Source organism: Cotesia typhae, unplaced genomic scaffold, assembly GCF_013202065.1.
Source record: "Cotesia typhae breed Kobodo isofemale line unplaced genomic scaffold, CoteBio_Ctyphae contig_48, whole genome shotgun sequence".
NCBI lineage: Eukaryota > Metazoa > Arthropoda > Insecta > Hymenoptera > Braconidae > Cotesia > Cotesia typhae.
Window position 1 is genome coordinate 5,035,654 of NW_027423756.1, and position 17,313 is coordinate 5,052,966.

The window sequence follows — 17,313 nt, forward strand, 5'->3', positions numbered from 1 at the left end:
TTCTGAATGAGTATATGCATGAGAATGGTATATACCTATTACACCAGCTGATTGGTGAGTAGAATTAATAACACAATCGCCGGTGCGCGTGTGTATTCATTATATTAAAAATAAGCTGAAAAAAGTACTGATAAATAATAAAAATAAACAATAATTCAAGTTTAACAAAATGACATAATTAAATAAATGATAAAATCATAATTAAAAGGCAACTTGGTGTTAATTATTTAATAAAGTGGCAACGACCAGTCGAACAAATGAATGCAATTTAATTTACGCATTAAGTATTATTATCAACGTTGCATTAATTTATTTTTATTTCAAGTTCTAATAATAGCAGACGTTTGTTTGTTGTTTTATTATTTATATTGTTTATCAGATTCATTTAAAAGTCATGTATTTATATCTTTATTTTTTGTTATTTATATAACTGTGAATATATTAATAAATAATTAGTTCAATTATGCTCGGTAAGAGAGTTGTCATTGCTGCGTTACTTAAATAAAGTAGTAAGAAAAAAAACTCGTGTCGGTGTGCTTATACATATGTGTATACATGCAATACAAGATTGTTAAATATACGCAATAAGTAGAGCTCTAGAACGTATCGACGACACTATTATAAACGAAATAACATGGGCAGAGCGATGATGATAATAATAACAATAATATTTTGTATTTGCGAGTAATTTTTTATTTTTCGCGCTTGCACTGTATGTGCCGATAATACGTGCCTCTTGTTGTTGCTCGTCATTGTGCCGCTGCCGCCTTTTATTTATATATGTATGTAACTTATGTACTTATATATTGATGCCAAAAATACTTCACACACATATGTCAATTGAAAGTGTAATTATTTGTATACACGTACAGAAAGATTGAAAACATAGGACAAGTGTGTGAATACGCAGTTTAAGTTTGCGGTGTGTTGCACTCTAATTTTTATTTATTTCAACGACCACACGCACATTTAACGTGTTTTTTTTTTTTTTTTTATTTATTATTGCGGCAGTTTAATATTCCGTATAAATAAAATATATATTTGTGTAAGTGAGTGTTATTAAAGTGCAGCGTAAAATGTTATCATTTTTCAAATGTTACATAAATATATTTATCATACCGCATCTCAAATAAATTTATCATAATAAAAATAATAATAATAGTATATCAAGATAAATAGTTGCGGCGTACAATTGTTATAAACATATTATCTAATAACAATAAATATAGATATATATTTACATACGTATAAAAAATCTAAGTATATACGTATATGGAATAAATCTTAAATGTGCGCTCAAGTACACAACTAAGACAATGTCGCAAAGAGATACCGTAATTCATCTAGTTGCTGGCGGGTAGGTTTAATAATATTCATTTTTTATAATCATTTAAATAATTTCTAATATCATTTATTTAAATTTAAAAATCAACTTGCATCACGTAATTAATGGAATGGTATAGTTTGTGTGTTTTGGTTATTTATTTATTTGCATGATCTTATATCGTGTGTTATCATGCTTGGAGTTTGCGCATTACCGTTTTATATTTTATACTATAAGTATGTGACAAACATGTCTGCTTTTGCGGGAAAATGTGAATAAAATAATTTAATTTTTTTTTTTTTTAGAACGGCTGGAACAGTGGGAGCTATTGTAACATGTCCACTGGAAGTTGTCAAAACAAGATTGCAGTCATCAACTTCAGGTTTTTATTTATTGCCACCATCTCCACCGGCTTCAGCATCTTCATCAAAACTCTCTTCCTTGTCCTCCTCCGTAACGTCGTCTAAGATTTCAGAAAACTCATCAAGATTCACGCCGTACCACCAACACCATCAACAGTACTATCATTACCATCATCTTCATCACAGTCATCATCCTAAAAAATCACAGCAACAGCAGCACTATCACCGTCATCATCGTTCATGGTCCAACAATGTTGCCTTTGGATCACCTCCACAGCAAAAAATAAAAAGATTAAGTACTACAAATGGCAGCAGGTATTCTAGGTAATATTAAAATTCACTTGGAGTAAAAGACTCCATTAGTGGCGGGGACCCCATTACTGACACTTTCTTTGATTTTCGTACTTATTTAATTAATTAAATCATTAATTTATTTTATGAACATCATATTTATAATCTTTAAGACCTTTAGATCAAAAAAATTTTTAATTATTTTTTATTTATTTATTACCAGATATACACGTGTGGTTCGTGCCCCATAGAGTTGATAATAGATCAACTGTGCATGGGACTGGATACAATAGTTGTTACAATATAGAAGTCTTATACTTTTATATATATACAATATTAAAAAGAAAAAGAGAAGTATTATTATTATTTATGTTTTAAAGTAAAACTAAATATAATTATCACAAAGAGTACAGAAATATGCATTTATAATAAAGATTTTAGTTTGTATTATAAAAATGAGTTTTAAACCAGTGTATCATTTAATAACTTTATAGAAGGCATTTCTCTTACTTATTCCAAGTAGAACATTTTTTCATTTAAAAAAAAAAGTGTCACTAATGGGGATTAAAGGTGCCACTAATGGGGTCTTTTACCTTACATAAATAATAAATCTATTTATTTACTAATAGTCTGTGTTTATTGCTTATACAGGTATGCTATCACAACTTTCCCATCAAATTTTTCTGGAGAATTGTACAGACATTTTATTAGTGTTCCTACGGCCACTGGTGCTACGACGACACTATCAGTGTCTTCACCTCACTTAGCTATCAGTAATGGCTATAAAAATCATGAAACACCATCACCATCAAAACCCTACCGCCATCACCACCATCATCTCCACCATAATCATCTTCCTTCACCACCCTCGCAGTCTTCACCAGGTCTTATACATTGTTTGCGATATATTGTTAAGTACGAGGGAGTTGGCGCACTATTTAAAGGACTTGGACCAAATCTAGTGGGCGTCGCACCGTCACGTGCTATATATTTTTGTACATACTCCCAAAGTAAGAGTTTTTTCAACTCAAATTTACCAACTGCTCCTGATAGTGCAATGGTCCATGTTTTTTCAGCAGCTTGTGCTGGTCAGTATTTTATTTTTTTACATGTATTGTCGTAATGGTGGTCATTGTTCTCACGTTGTACTGTTATGCTGTTATACTGTTATGCATTTTTTGTAAAATTAATTTTTTGTAAATTTTAATTGTTTTAAAGGTTTCGTAGCGTGCACGGCAACTAATCCGATTTGGTTCGTCAAAACTCGACTTCAGCTAGATCATAGTCACAATGTAGAAAATCGTTCAACGGCTATCGATTGTATTAGGAAAATATACAGGCAATCGGTAAATTTTAAATAAATTTAAATGTGTAAAAATCATCTGATATCATGATGAGGTTCATTATGAATATCATATTTTGACACAAACATGAGATTCATGTTAAAGCCACACGGTAAAAAGTAAGCTGTAAAATTCACTCGGATTCCGGTTAATTTTTATAGTTTCAAACAGTAAAGCGGACATCGGGATGGTAAAAATATAAATATTACAAAACTTAATGTAGAAAGTGTAAAAGCCACAATTTATAATTTAATATCGAAAATAAGTGATTAGTAGCTGTCACTATAGTAAATAACGACTCTCTCATCTTAAAAAATTACAGTTTCAAACAGTAAAAATTGACGTTTCAATATATAGTCCTTACTATGAGTAGAAGGAGAATTCAGATGAGGAGAAGGGAGTCTCACTCAGGGAGAATTTAACATTTGAAACAGTAAAAATTCTACTCTTAAAATATATATTTTACCAGTCCAAGCAAGTCAATAATTATAGTTTGATTTTTAGCGTTGCGATTAAAATTTACCATTTTACTTTGTAAGTATTGACGTTGCTTGTATTAGAAATTTAGTAACTGTATTTTATACTTTTTACATATCATGTGATCATTTTTTAGGTACGAAATGATAAATATCAAAGTCAAAATTCTTAATTATTATACTATAACATTTTAGACGAATATTACTGTTTGAAATAGTATTTTCTTTCATGTAAAGAATAAATTGTAGCATTTAAATGATAAATATTACATAGTGATTATTAAAATCACGATTTTACTGTTTGAAATGGTAATTTTTAACAGTTGATCATTACTTATTACAAATCGACTATTATTTATTACAGTTTACTTTTTTCCGTGTATATTAATATACATTTGATACTCGAAATAAGTAAAATATTTATAGAATCAAATTTTTTTTTTTCAACTAGAGTATAAAATTTTTATTTTTCCTGTTGGAAAAAGAAAATTTCTAGTAATTTAATTATGAAATCATTATGATATTAACATGAATTCATAATAAAGTGATGGTCATATTTGAATAAAATTATAATAATATCATAGTGATTTTTTTAGCCTTTTTAAATCGTGACATAAAATTATTGAATTATTACTATATACAGGAAATAATGCAAATTAATTAAATTAAAGAAATTTTTAGGAGGATTTAAATATTTTCAAAATAAAAAATAATTAATTAAAATAAATTAAAATAAAAAAAATTTTTTCAGTCAAAAATTTTTTTTAAACCAAGATAGTTAGTGTTTTTGTAAATATTCTTCTAAGTTAAGAAAATCAAGGAAGAAAGTAAAGTAATTCAACAGTATAGTGCATAATAAAAATACTGTTTTTCTAAATTATCATAAATTTCCTCTGATTAACAGAAAAAATGAAAATTGTACTAATCTATTTAAAAAAAAAAAATTCGTTCCCACAAGTATTTTACTTATTACGGGTTTCAAATATATATTGATGTGGCTTCAATATGAATCTCATATTTGTGTCAAAAAAATATGAGATTCATTATGATGAAACTCATCATGATATCAAATGATTTTTACACGGATATTTTAATAATACTGACATATTTTAAATAATGTTTTTTTTTTTACAGGGTTATCTTGGATTTTACAAAGGTATTGTCGCTTCTTATGTAGGAATAAGTGAAACCGTAATTCACTTTGTAATTTATGAAGCTGTTAAGAGTTGGTTAATAAAACGTCGTGTACGAGACTCAATTAAAAATAACAATCCTAAAGAAGAAAATTCATCATCGAAAACTTCCCGTGATTTTATAGAATTTATGGCAGCTGGCGCTTTTTCCAAAACCGTTGCATCATGTATAGCTTATCCACATGGTAAATTAATTTTTAATAATAAACAAATAAATTTTTTACGGTCCAGAATAATTTACAAATTTTTTTTTTAAACTATAGAAGTTATAAGAACACGGCTTAGGGAAGAGGGTACTAAATATAAAGGTTTTTGGCAAACGCTGAATGTAGTATACACTGAAGAGAGCATTCGAGGACTTTACCGTGGATTGACTACTCAATTAGTTCGTCAAATTCCGAATACGGCCATTATGATGGCCACGTACGAGTGTGTGGTATACGTACTAAAGAAGAAATTTCAACCTTCGTCTGAAAAATTCAACAGCATTAATAATACGAGCGGTGCTAATAAAAATGCTGAAAACTTATCGACTAATACAACGACATCTCCTATTACTTCAACGTCTTCATCCTCCTCGTCACAGCTACGGTATTCTTCAAAAAATAAACAAAAGGGTGAATTAATTTAACATTAAGTTATATTTATTTTATGTAAAAATAACTGATATTAATTTGTTATATTGTACAGAATAGATATAAAAAAATGAAAAAGAGATTGAAAAAGAGTATAATTAATAATGTATAATAATCACTACCAGGAAGCATCCTTATTTTTAATATATAGAGGATCGTATATAAGTTTTTTCTTTAAAACAATATATTTTTCTCTCATAGTTATTTATAAATAGTGCATTGTTCTTTTATCAAGTGTGACTAGATGAAATAGTTTAAAAGTATGGCGCTATTGTAGAAAAATATTTATTAGAGTATGATACGAGACAAAATATAATTTAAAACTTAAATTCAACGGATTGAATCAAACGCTTAAACGATAATTAATTGAGGCTGTGTGTATTAAATATATTTTTGCATAGATTGGTGAATGTAGTTAGTGACGCATGTTGGTGTGTAAAAAATATTGCAGTAATAGGCTTGAAGCCAAAAGATTGCACTGATAAAAAAATTCATTTTATTCTAGAGAAAAAAAATCTTGAACCTAGAAGATTAGTTTGGAGAATTGAATTTTTTTTTTAAATAAATTTCTTGGTTCAAGATTTTTTCTCTTCCATCAAGTTGATTTTTTTATCAATGTGCATTTTAGTTTTAATGCTGTTGATATTAACTTAAGTATATTTTTTTTAAACAATTATAAATGTAAACGTGAATAATAAAGTCAATAATAATTAAAGATAACTTGAGATGTATTGAATTACTAAAACAAATCTTTGGCCACAATAATCAAAAATATTTTATGCTAGTTTAATTTATATTTACTAAAGAAATATTGGTACATAATTAATAAAAAATTTTTTTTTTCGGTTTTTTTTTTTTTTTTTGTTTTAGAAAGTATACATTGAAAATCGTTTTCCTAAATTTTGATTAAAAAATATCATGTTGTTACAAAGTTATAAGCATTTTTGTAGAGCACCAAAAAAATTTCCCCACCACGGTGGGATCTCTATCTCAAAAACGGATTATCTAAAACAAAAAAACCAAACTGCGTTGTAATCTGCATGCATGTTGTGGTTATCGTTCCACGAAGGAGGTTTTGAAAATTTCGTTTAAAAAAAAAAATGGCGACATTAAAAATTTTTTTCTGATTTTTTTGGATTTCAACAGCCCTAAAAAATCTTAAAAATTAAAATTCTTAAAATCATCTACCTGCAACTATAGCTACTGAATAGACGAATACGGAAATAAGAAAAAATTGCAAATAGATTCATATTTATATATAAAAAAAATAGTTTTGAAAAAAACGCGTTTTCGTCAGAGCACCGCGTGTGCAATGGTTATTTGACTCGCTCCCAAGCGGCTCAAATTTTTTTTTTGGTAAATTTAAGTTGACAATTATTAAATTTTTAACTTCTTGTTGAGTAAAATCTATCAAACAGTCATAGTTTTTTTTTTTGTAACGCTTGGGCTGTTACAAAAATTACTATAGCTCGAAAAATATTCGGAATTTTCATATAAAACCCTAGATACATATTTTTTAACGTATAAAATTTGATTTAATAATTTTTTTTTTTTTTTTTTTTTTTTTTTTTTTTTTTCAAAATTTCACAGTAACTGTCCTCTTTAATTGAATAAAATAAAATCAACGCAATGATTTTAACAGCGGTTGCAAAGGTGCAGAATCAAGTGTTTCTAAAAATATAAAATTTATTTATCTCATGTAACAATAGTCGGTAATTTAAAAACTTGGTTGATATTACGTTACCATTGAATCAAGTGCAATTGTGAGAAATATGAGAGATAGCACCATTCCATTATGAAGACTACAGAGTAAAGGCTCCATCATGGAAAATAGAAGGGAATATATTCTGTTCTCCAAGGTCTCCATACGCTACATCTCTTCAAAGGCTCCAGTAACTAGCGAGCGCGCAGTCGCGCCCAAAGAGCCGTTTCGGATGGTGTGATTCGCTGAAGATTATTTGTTGGTATTTAAAATTTTTATTTATCCCTTTTAGTAATAAGGGCTTATGTTAAAATTTTAACATTTTAGTGTTTATGTGTGAGTGCGCAATTCGTTTAACAAAAATTCGCTCATAAATCACATTCAATGGATTTTTTTAGTGTTTTACATAAAAAAAAGTTATACAACCGTTTTTTGTTGCCATAGAAGAAACCAATATCCATTTGAATCTAAAATTATAATTTAATAAATTAATTAATTAATTAATAGTCATTTATACAATAATTATTTTTTTATTTTTGAGAAACGGTTTTTCTTAAAACGATGACAAAATTGAGCGCGACTTGTAGCCATATATAGTAAAATTAATTCCATTTATGACCTTTACCATAAATATATCGGTTCTTGAAACATTTAACTGCCGTGTGCATAATTATTTGATCGTTTATGGTTAAAAAAAAAAGTCACAGGTATTATATAAATAAACAGGATTTATAATCCATTTTTTATTTTCGGACATTTCGAAATCGCACGGAGAAACAAGAGAGTATACTTAACTCTAAATATCAACAGTGTATAATTATCATAATCATAATAATTAAAAATATTAGACCCGTAAATGAATATGTAATTTAAGCGACAGGTAGATGGTAGCAAGGTATATAAGTAGTTGATCTTAATTTTGCTAGACACCCGCGCTGTTTTTAACACACAAAATGGCGACGTCCTTGAAAAGGTCACGTGATGTTATTTAAATTTAAATACAGTAGCTATTCTTGTGGAATATGGTCATATAATTAGTACGTGCGCATCATTAAGTGTCCTGGATGACGTCTTGTGCGTGCACATACTCATTTCTTCTCCACGCATTCAATTCACTGTAATATAACGCGCGCACGAGCACACGTATGACACCTTAAAAGTAAATCAAAGTGGGCGGCGCTCTCATATACATCCATATATACTTATTTATATATATTATATATGTATATACTTAAATAATTTAATGCTTATACATTCATGATCTTATGCACACTTCCATATATTTACATTTACATTTATACTTATAGATAGAAAGACAGGTATAGTATCGAACATGTACACATATGTTGGTTATATTCTTATACTTACACTTGAATAAAACCGTCATCATTTGACAATAAATAAATACATGTATGCATGTGTATATATATATATATATGTGTGTGTTTGTTTGTGTGTATTTATTATATATATGTGTGTATAGGTGTGTCGAGGTGGACCGCTGTAGCGCAAACTGGAGAACTGGACGTCGAGTATTATATCTAGTCTCTCGCTCGTCACCGCTTAAGGAAATTGGAAAGTTATTCACGCGCGGACGTGTATTTTATACAGGTACATATGTGTGTGCTCTCACATTCGATTATAAAACAACAAATTTGTCGTTTTATAAATATAATAGACACTCATCTCTATTATTATATTTATAAAATATATTATTGAGGAAATATCCGGCAGAAAAAAAAGTACCAATATAAAATAATAATTATTAAAAGACATTTAATAACATAGTTTAGTAAATGTTTTCACTATTAATTATTTCCTGTTCTTTCTAGAATCATATCATCGGATATCTTAGTTGTGTCGATAAAGATAATCATTAATCCTTGACGAATAATGGAAGTTATTTCCTCAAGAAAATATGATGCAACATCATCGTCAAAGGCTTTAGCAGCAGCTAAGCCAACATCTACGACAACGACACCCAATATTGTCACACATTACACTAACATGTTTGTAAGATAAATTTTTATTTCTTATTACGTATTATTTACTCCTGATAAATATGTACTCAGTTATTGTCATACTTTTTATTGACATACCAATTAAATAATTATAACTTATAATCTTTTTCCTTATAGATTCAAACTCCAGAAAATTCAACGGCTAAAGTAATAGAAGGTAAAATAAAGGTGTACTTATCACTATGGTTTAAATATATAAACAGCGCTGAATCACTGCTGCTTTTTTTTTTATCTTTTTTAGTTTTTTATATTCGCTTATATCTTTATTTCGATATACATTTATGCGCAAACACAAGTATTCCAAGATGTTTATACGTATATATGTATATATTTGTGTGTGTATGTGTTTATAGAAGAATGGGAAACACGAAAGAAAAAAGAAATAACGACAACTCGCCAAATAGAGACAAGAATAAAACGTCAAGTGGTTTTGGAGGACGGCGAGGTCATCAAGGATTCTGGGCCGTTTGTTACCACCAACACGACTGAGGACATTGAACAGCAAGAGCAAACAACTCAGGAGGTATATATAAGTATTATAATTTGTGAGTACTGTATATATTTAAAAAAATTTTATGAGCGCGGGCGAGTAGGCATCTATACCTATATGACCAGAATTAATCGTTTTATTTACAACCAGGGATGCTTTTATTTTTATAACTTTATTTGTTATTCTCAGAAACGGACGATAGCTAATGATGATAATTCATTAAAACGACGACGCGAAGGTTCAATATCACCCTCAGCATCTGCTAATTTAAATGGAAATATCACTGTAACAAGTGATAAAATTACCAGCGATGCCGGTGGTGGTAGTATCATTCAGAAAGAACTCAACGAAACGATTGTTAAAAGTCGAGAAGAAGTTGAAGAGCTTGTTGAAACTGAAAAAAGACAACACCTTGGTGACATAACTGATGAAGTATGATATTATTATTATTATTATAATAGCTATTTTATTTTATAGGCTGAATAAATATTTACATTGATTTTAAAAATTTTTTAGGCTTACCAATTAGCAATAATACGAAATAATAATAATAGTCGTAAAAATTTAAGAATGACTTTAGCTGAAACAGTTAATCAACTGTCATCTGACCATATTGAACCGCGTGTTATTCAACATACGACAAAGTCGAACAAAGTTATCGATACTGAAAAAAAGATCAAACGAACAGGGCTTAAACCGGATGGTGCGATTGTTACGGAAACAAAAACTAGTGTCACGCATGAAGAAGTAATTATTTATCCATAAATAATGCATTAGAATTTAAATATATTTAATTTTCAGTGAATAATTTTAAAAACAACGTATATTATTCATAGATTAACGATGTTCCGGACTATTCATATCCAGATAATAATGGTAATGATGATAATGATGAAATTCCGAGAGAAATAAAAAAAGAGAGTTCACAAAAATTTTTCAAACAGCGCGATGAAAACATCGTAGATTATTTATTAAATGGAGAAAAAATAGCTCGAGAGCAACGTTTTATTTCTGAAATCACGGAAGGAGATAGAATTGGCGATTGTAAGTTTTTTACAAAATGGTTTGCGTGTTACAGCTTAAATAATATTTACAATATTTCACAGTTTTATACTTTCATATCTGTTTTATACGTATAACTCTTAGCCAAAGAATTATGAGAGCTTTTTAAGAAAATTCTCTAATTATTTATATGGTCTTGCTATATTAAGCTCTGATAATTATTAAGAGCACAAAATAGTATCCATCCAACTTACTAATGCAATATCTATTGGGGTTTTTCCTTTTAAACCGTATAATACTGCTGTAATTATAATTAAATAATGTATGCTAATATTTTACTAATTACCAAAATTGACAATACAAATTTGTGATATATAAATCATACACAGAAAAAAAAATTTACTTGAATCAAGTAAATAATTTTAAAGAATTTCATCTTCTTGATTTGAATAGAAAAATTCTTAAACTAAGAAATTTTTCTGGGTTTAAGTAAATTTTACTTAGTTTAAGAATTTTTTATCTTGACAGTTAATTTGTTAATATTACTTTCAGCTAAGCTTGAAGAGTAATAAATATTATAATAATAATAATAATAATAATAATAATAATAATAATATATTTCACAGTTGACGAGAATATCAGAACGACTTTAAATAGGAAAAACGTTTTGACGAAGAAACCTTTGAGCTTGGACGAAGAGGATGAAGTTAAAAAATTCGAAACGTCCAAGTGGCTTGAAAATCATTTCGGTAGTGACCATGGATTGTCATCTCACAGCAGTAAAGATGAAATAGTCACCAATAATCATAATGATAACAACCGCCAAGTTCAAGTTCAGACCATGAATAATAAAAGTTTTATTAATGTGACTATGAAATCATCAAAGTCACAAGATCGTAAAAATAACGGTAAACATAAAGATACATATATTAATACCTACATCGATCAAAGCTATAATGAGCATGACCAACCGGTACGACTGTCAAATAAGCATATAAAAAGTGAAAGAATAAGTAATTGGTCTGAGAGACAGCAACAGCACAATACTACAGGTATTTTTTATAACGTTTATTTATTTAGTTGCCTTTTATTGAATTTAAATCATCTTCACCTGTTTATTTTTTATTGTTTCAGAGAAATCAAATGTCAATGGTAATTCTCCGTCTTCACTATTATCGTTGTCGTCGTCGTCTACCACTACATCTTCGTACTGTAGAATTGAAACTCCACAAGCAAACGAGGTTGAAAAAGAGCCAATAGAGCAGCAAGAAAATTTACCACCCCAACAAACAATATCAAAAAAAATTTTTGAAGATTCTTCATATATTAGAACTTCTTCTGCTAGTTCGACTCCGCGTTATTTTACTGAGACTACGAAAAAACATAAACAGTTGCAACGAAATGCCTCAAATTCATCTTCATCGTTACTACAGTATAATCAAAACAGCAACAAAAATCATCAACAAGTATGGGTTAAATTATATCGCGTTCCAGATGCCGTAAGGGCGTATACCGACAAAAGATCCCGGTGAAAAGCCACAAGGGCGTATAATAAAAATTCTACTTTTTTTTCCAAGTCCAAAAAAAATGTTAAGTTTGGAGAAAATTTTTTTGTTGCATTTCTGCCCATTTCATACAAAAATATATTGATTCCCGAAAAAAAAATTTTTTTTGGGATCTGACGTATTTTTGTATGAAACGTGTAGAAATGCAAAAAACAATTTTTCTTCAAGCTAAAAATTTTTTTAAACTTATAAAAAAAAATAGAATTTTTATTATACGCCCTTATGGTTCCTGGGTGCAATAAGGGAGTATAAAAATGATATGCCCTTATGGCATCTGTAACGCGATATTATATGAAAATTATTATTTTTTAATGTTACTAATGTTGTGATTTTTTATTTATAGATTTCAGTAACAAAGAAATGCAAATGTGAGACAGATGATTTAAATTTATCGTCGCCGTCACCGCAATTGCCACCTCATTCATCATCGGTTCAGGTGATTCAGAGAACAAGAGATAATCGTAATAAAAAAGTTTATCACCATCCACCGCCACAACAACACAAACAGTATCACTATCACGGACAGTTTGACAATTTACAAACATCCGAGTCTATGAATAATAATTCACAGCAAAAATTTTGCTGTCACCGTCGTCGACATCGTGATCGACGCTGTCGTTCATCGTCACCCCCATCCCTAATTAGGTTTTCGTCAACACCAACTTTAATAAAACGTGAAAAAAAGTCTTCCAACGGTGATGCTATAAAAAATTCGTCAACCAATACATCAACGAGCAGCAAATCTAAAATCGGTGAATCGTTCAGACGATTTGTAAATAAATTACGTTCAGCCTCGACTGAAAGAAGAAATAAAAAATCGAGTGTCAATAGTGGTGGTGGTGGTGGTGATAGTGGCGGCAATAGTGGTAACAGTAATTTATCAAATACTACATCAATTTCTCAAGTGACACAAACAGATAATACCAAAAATCCGATGACTACATATCTTCAATACAATGTAATTGATAAAAATATTCCTGACACCCAATATCACTATAATCAAACTAACGACGACATTCATGAAGCAATTATCAATAGTGACGGTAAATCATTACAAGAAAAATCTTCAAAGAATGGTTCATCTGTAATCAGTGGTTCTGCTCCAGGTATAACTAAAACTATAAAAGTCACTAGATCAAACGGGCATATTGCTAATTATGATCAGTACGGAAGAAATAATTCAATTACTCCAGTCCACAGATACTACATAAAAGAATCATTTATCGGCGGAAGACAAAATACAGACCGGGATCCTGCTTATAAAAATAAATTTGCAACAAAGTCACGAAAACCAATAGCTCCTCTTCCTCCAAGCTCGGTAATCAATAACGACGACAATAACAATAACAATAACAATAATAATATGAATAACGACGATGAAATCTCTGATAGATATATTTGTAAAAATAATAATAATAATGTAAAGTATAATCAAACTTTATCGAGATCGAATCATGAGCCATCAACATTCCTTGGACGGTTTAGTAAGTCTGCTAGTCGACTGATGACGTCACCGGCAACCACAAATGAATATGATCAGAAGGATCGACAAGTTACAAGCACCCAAACATTACCTCGAAAACTTCAGCGTTATTTATTAGTCCGAAATAATAACAATAATAATAACAGTAGCTTAACGAAGAAGAAATCAGCTAAACCACCGACGGGTCCGTCGGCGAATCAGTTTTCATCAAGCCACAATCATTTAAACTACATAAAATCTTCGTCATCGTCATCGCCGTCGCCAACGCACTCGTTCGCTCCAATGTCGTCAATGTCGCCTTCGTCTAATAAGTCAATGCATTATGGGAGTATGATAAATATATCTATTAAACATAATGCTCCACCATCGACAATGAGAGACAATACACCACCAAAAATGGCTGTTGTCAATAACACTGGAACGTTACCAGTCAAGCCTGATCGTACTTTTAAATCATCTCTCTCCCGAAGTAAAAGCTTTAACGTTCTCGAAGACAATACTGTTACTTATAATAATAAAAATTTAAATACTAGAAATTATTCTCCCAGAATAACTTATAAATCTAACACACAGTTGCATCGCTTAGACGAAACGCCATTGGAGAGCCCATTGAAGAGCCCAAGTATCCTTGCTAGCATAAATCGGTACAGTAGCAGCGGCGAAAATACCAACACAAATAAAAACTTATAATAAAGTTATTCATTTTTTTGCTATACATACTTATTCGTACTAACTCTTTTGCTTATAAATAATGTGTTGGCAAAATATATATATACATAACTTGTATGTAACATAAGAACTTATATAAAGTGTAACATAAATTTATAAAAAACAAAATGAAAAATATAATATATATATATATATATATAATCATTTGTTTATTATAATTATAAATTAAACAATATTAACTACAAAATAATAAATATATATAATTTTACTCAATTTTTAATACGCTTGAAAATAGTACTTTTATAAAACATAATTATAAGCTTATTTTTAAATATATTAATAATAATTATATGGCATTTATTGATATTGAATATATTATTATTATTATTTTTTTTTTTTCGAAATCCAAACTGAAAATTAATAAATAAAAAAACAATAAATATATAATTGGTCTAATGTCTCTTTTTTTTATGAGTAGTTTTATATCCAGTAGTTTTTGGTCCTACGGTTACAGATAACTGTTGACGAATGTATGACAGTTTGTTGTAACTGAGAATCACAAGAATTAAATTGACAATGTAGGTACTAATACATATGATGCAAATGTCATTCAATTTCCAAAGAATCCAAGCCAGATAAATGGAGCTCAAATTTGATGAGGCGGTCAAGACAATTGTTATTACAGCTAAACCGTATTTGTTAAAAATATCTAAATAAAAAATCAACAATTACGTTACTATTCTACTGCTAACTAGCAATAATTATTATTTGATTATTTAAAATAAAACATACTTAAAGCAAAAACTATTCCATAGAACACCAATCCATAGATACTATTCGGTAAATAAAAAATTGATGATTTTGGAATGAGACCAAATCCTTTGCCATATCTTAAAAAATTCATAGTTATTTAATTTAATTTAAATCTAAACTAAAACTAGCAGACACTTGACAATTATTTGATTTTTCTTGAAAAATAAACTTTGACTAGAAAATTATTTCTAAAAAATTATGATACTGAATTTAACAGACATCTAACAATTTATTAGATTGATATAACAATTTAATTGTAAAGAAAAAAATTTAGCGAAAAAATTTCACAGGCAGAAATTTTAAAAAATTATAAGTGTGAATTTTTAAAAATATTCTTTTTGTAATAATTGATTTGTTATAAAAATTCGAGTTATTGTCAGATGTCTGCTAATTTCAGTATTATAAAAAAATGAAAATTGAGTTAGCAGACATTTAAAAATTTTATTATTAAAAAAATTATTACAAAAAAATAAGAAAGAAAAATTAATTTAATAAAAAAATATTAATTTTAACAAAAAAAATTAATTAAAAAAAAATAATTTAATGAAAAAAAATTAATTTAATAAAAAAAAAAAAATTTCTTTAAAAAAATAAAAATTAAAAAAAAAAATTAAAAACGTCGGTTAACTTTAGTATTATTATAAAAAATTGCACTTATAATTTTTTAGAGCTTCTAAAGATGAAATTTTTTAAATAAATTTTACTTGCTACAATTTATTTTTAATTAAGATTCTAAAAATTATCTGATATCTTTCAATTTATGACATTAAATTTAATGACACTGAAGTTAGCAGACGTCGGAAAATTTTTGATTTTTTTTATTAATTAAATTACAACTAAAAAGATATTTCTAAAAAATTACACTTATAGTTTTTCAAGTTTTTTACAGGTGATATTTTTTTTTTTAATTATTTAATTGAAATTTTTTCAATAAAAAAATTCTAAAAATTTTGAGATGTCGGCTAACTTCATTTTCATTAAATTTAACTGTCACTTCACGATTTTTTAAATTTTATTTAATAAATAAATTATGGCAAAAAAAATCATTCAAAAAATGGACTTGTAGAAATTTAATAAAATAAAAATTGCAATTTCTTAAAAACAATTTTTTATAACAAATTTTTTTGTTAAAGAAAATTAAAAAATTGTCAATCAAATGACAGCTAAGTTAAATGTTATCATAATTTCAGTATCATTAATTTTTACTACATTTAAAACTAAGAAAATAAATAATTTTTATACTTACTCAGACATGAAAGCTTTGGTGCAACTGACTCGCTCGCTGATATCGCACATTGCCATGTAATTATGATCTTTCTCCTTGGTTGTCTCAACAATATACGCGTAGTAAGATAATGACATGCCGACAATACAAGATGTTATTATTCCAGCGTTCACTTTGTCCAGCTTTTTGCTAATATTAATTAATGATTGCCGGGCGGCAACACTACTAGACGTCGTCATTGTTGTTATTAGGTAAATTATTTATTTCATCAGGTAAATTATTTTTAAATTATTATATCGCATACTATTGAGTCATAAGATTTATTTCATATGCTACACTTGGCAGATGTAAACAAGCGTTGAGATTTGTACAAATAAAGTTTACTTTTACGATGATGACACACGAATGCGTTTGTACTTGACAAGTCCCTCTTACATGCGCAAGCGTATTGATAATAAGATAATAACTTATTCATTACATTGCCCTTTAGACTTAGCATGTGAGCGTAGAACTCTCTCGGTTTAGTTCTGTCTTGTATCAATACTCCACATCATTCACCAAAATGTTCCGACTTGCGCAATACTTCACTATCTTTCTCCCACACATTATTTTTAATCTTAAATATAATAGTTGCAATTTCTATAAATCTATTTTATTATTTTCGGTACCTAAATAATGACAATAAAATATATAAAGTTTAAAATAATTAAATATCATAG

At 28.4% G+C, this 17,313-nt stretch overlaps 3 protein-coding genes across 6 annotated transcripts; 2 read left to right on the top strand and 1 right to left on the bottom strand.

The window, feature by feature from the left end:
- The first annotated feature begins 46 nt into the window (after positions 1-46).
- Rim2 (replication in mitochondria 2) lies at positions 47-5,714 on the top strand. Its single transcript, XM_074246817.1, has 6 exons — positions 47-1,357; positions 1,630-2,010; positions 2,629-3,065; positions 3,196-3,323; positions 4,931-5,174; positions 5,253-5,714. The coding sequence occupies exons 1-6, from the start codon at positions 1,317-1,319 to the stop codon at positions 5,618-5,620; spliced, it is 1,599 nt and encodes a 532-aa protein (XP_074102918.1). The 5' UTR covers positions 47-1,316; the 3' UTR covers positions 5,621-5,714.
- Positions 5,715-7,453: 1,739 nt separating this feature from the next.
- Positions 7,454-14,750, top strand: Chas (chascon). 4 transcript variants are annotated; one of them, XM_074246803.1, is made up of 11 exons: positions 7,454-7,588; positions 8,810-8,937; positions 9,159-9,339; positions 9,465-9,504; positions 9,701-9,870; positions 10,027-10,269; positions 10,354-10,584; positions 10,674-10,881; positions 11,466-11,891; positions 11,974-12,305; positions 12,748-14,750. In XM_074246803.1, exons 3-11 carry the CDS (start codon positions 9,220-9,222, stop codon positions 14,575-14,577), a joined length of 3,600 nt encoding a protein of 1,199 aa, XP_074102904.1. In that variant the 5' UTR covers positions 7,454-7,588; positions 8,810-8,937; positions 9,159-9,219; the 3' UTR covers positions 14,578-14,750. The 4 variants fall into 4 exon arrangements, with proteins under 4 accessions (XP_074102904.1, XP_074102907.1, XP_074102905.1 ...); XM_074246806.1 differs by having other exon boundaries at positions 9,704-9,870; XM_074246804.1 differs by having other exon boundaries at positions 7,523-7,584.
- A 66-nt stretch (positions 14,751-14,816) lies between these two features.
- Vkor (Vitamin-K epoxide reductase) lies at positions 14,817-17,181 on the bottom strand. Its single transcript, XM_074246823.1, has 3 exons — positions 16,616-17,181; positions 15,349-15,446; positions 14,817-15,265 (listed from the first exon to the last, which is right to left on the bottom strand). The coding sequence occupies exons 1-3, from the start codon at positions 16,831-16,833 to the stop codon at positions 15,009-15,011; spliced, it is 573 nt and encodes a 190-aa protein (XP_074102924.1). The 5' UTR covers positions 16,834-17,181; the 3' UTR covers positions 14,817-15,008.
- Positions 17,182-17,313: the final 132 nt, after the last annotated feature.

Excerpts from the sequence above, each read along its gene's own strand:
- Rim2 (XM_074246817.1), top strand. The coding sequence starts at position 1,317 with ATGTCGCAAAGAGATACCGTAATTCATCTAGTTGCTGGCGG. Across the intron at positions 1,358-1,629 it reads ATTCATCTAGTTGCTGGCGG|AACGGCTGGAACAGTGGGAG; the intron begins GTAGGTTTAATA and ends TTTTTTTTTTAG. Across the intron at positions 2,011-2,628 it reads AATGGCAGCAGGTATTCTAG|GTATGCTATCACAACTTTCC; the intron begins GTAATATTAAAA and ends TTGCTTATACAG.
- Chas (XM_074246803.1), top strand. The coding sequence starts at position 9,220 with ATGGAAGTTATTTCCTCAAGAAAATATGATGCAACATCATCGTCAAAG. Across the intron at positions 9,505-9,700 it reads AACGGCTAAAGTAATAGAAG|AAGAATGGGAAACACGAAAG; the intron begins GTAAAATAAAGG and ends ATGTGTTTATAG. Across the intron at positions 11,892-11,973 it reads GCAACAGCACAATACTACAG|AGAAATCAAATGTCAATGGT; the intron begins GTATTTTTTATA and ends TTATTGTTTCAG.
- Vkor (XM_074246823.1), bottom strand. The coding sequence starts at position 16,833 with ATGACGACGTCTAGTAGTGTTGCCGCCCGGCAATCATTAATTAATATT. Across the intron at positions 15,447-16,615 it reads ACCAAAGCTTTCATGTCTGA|ATATGGCAAAGGATTTGGTC; the intron begins GTAAGTATAAAA and ends GAATTTTTTAAG. Across the intron at positions 15,266-15,348 it reads TGGAATAGTTTTTGCTTTAA|ATATTTTTAACAAATACGGT; the intron begins GTATGTTTTATT and ends TTTTTTATTTAG.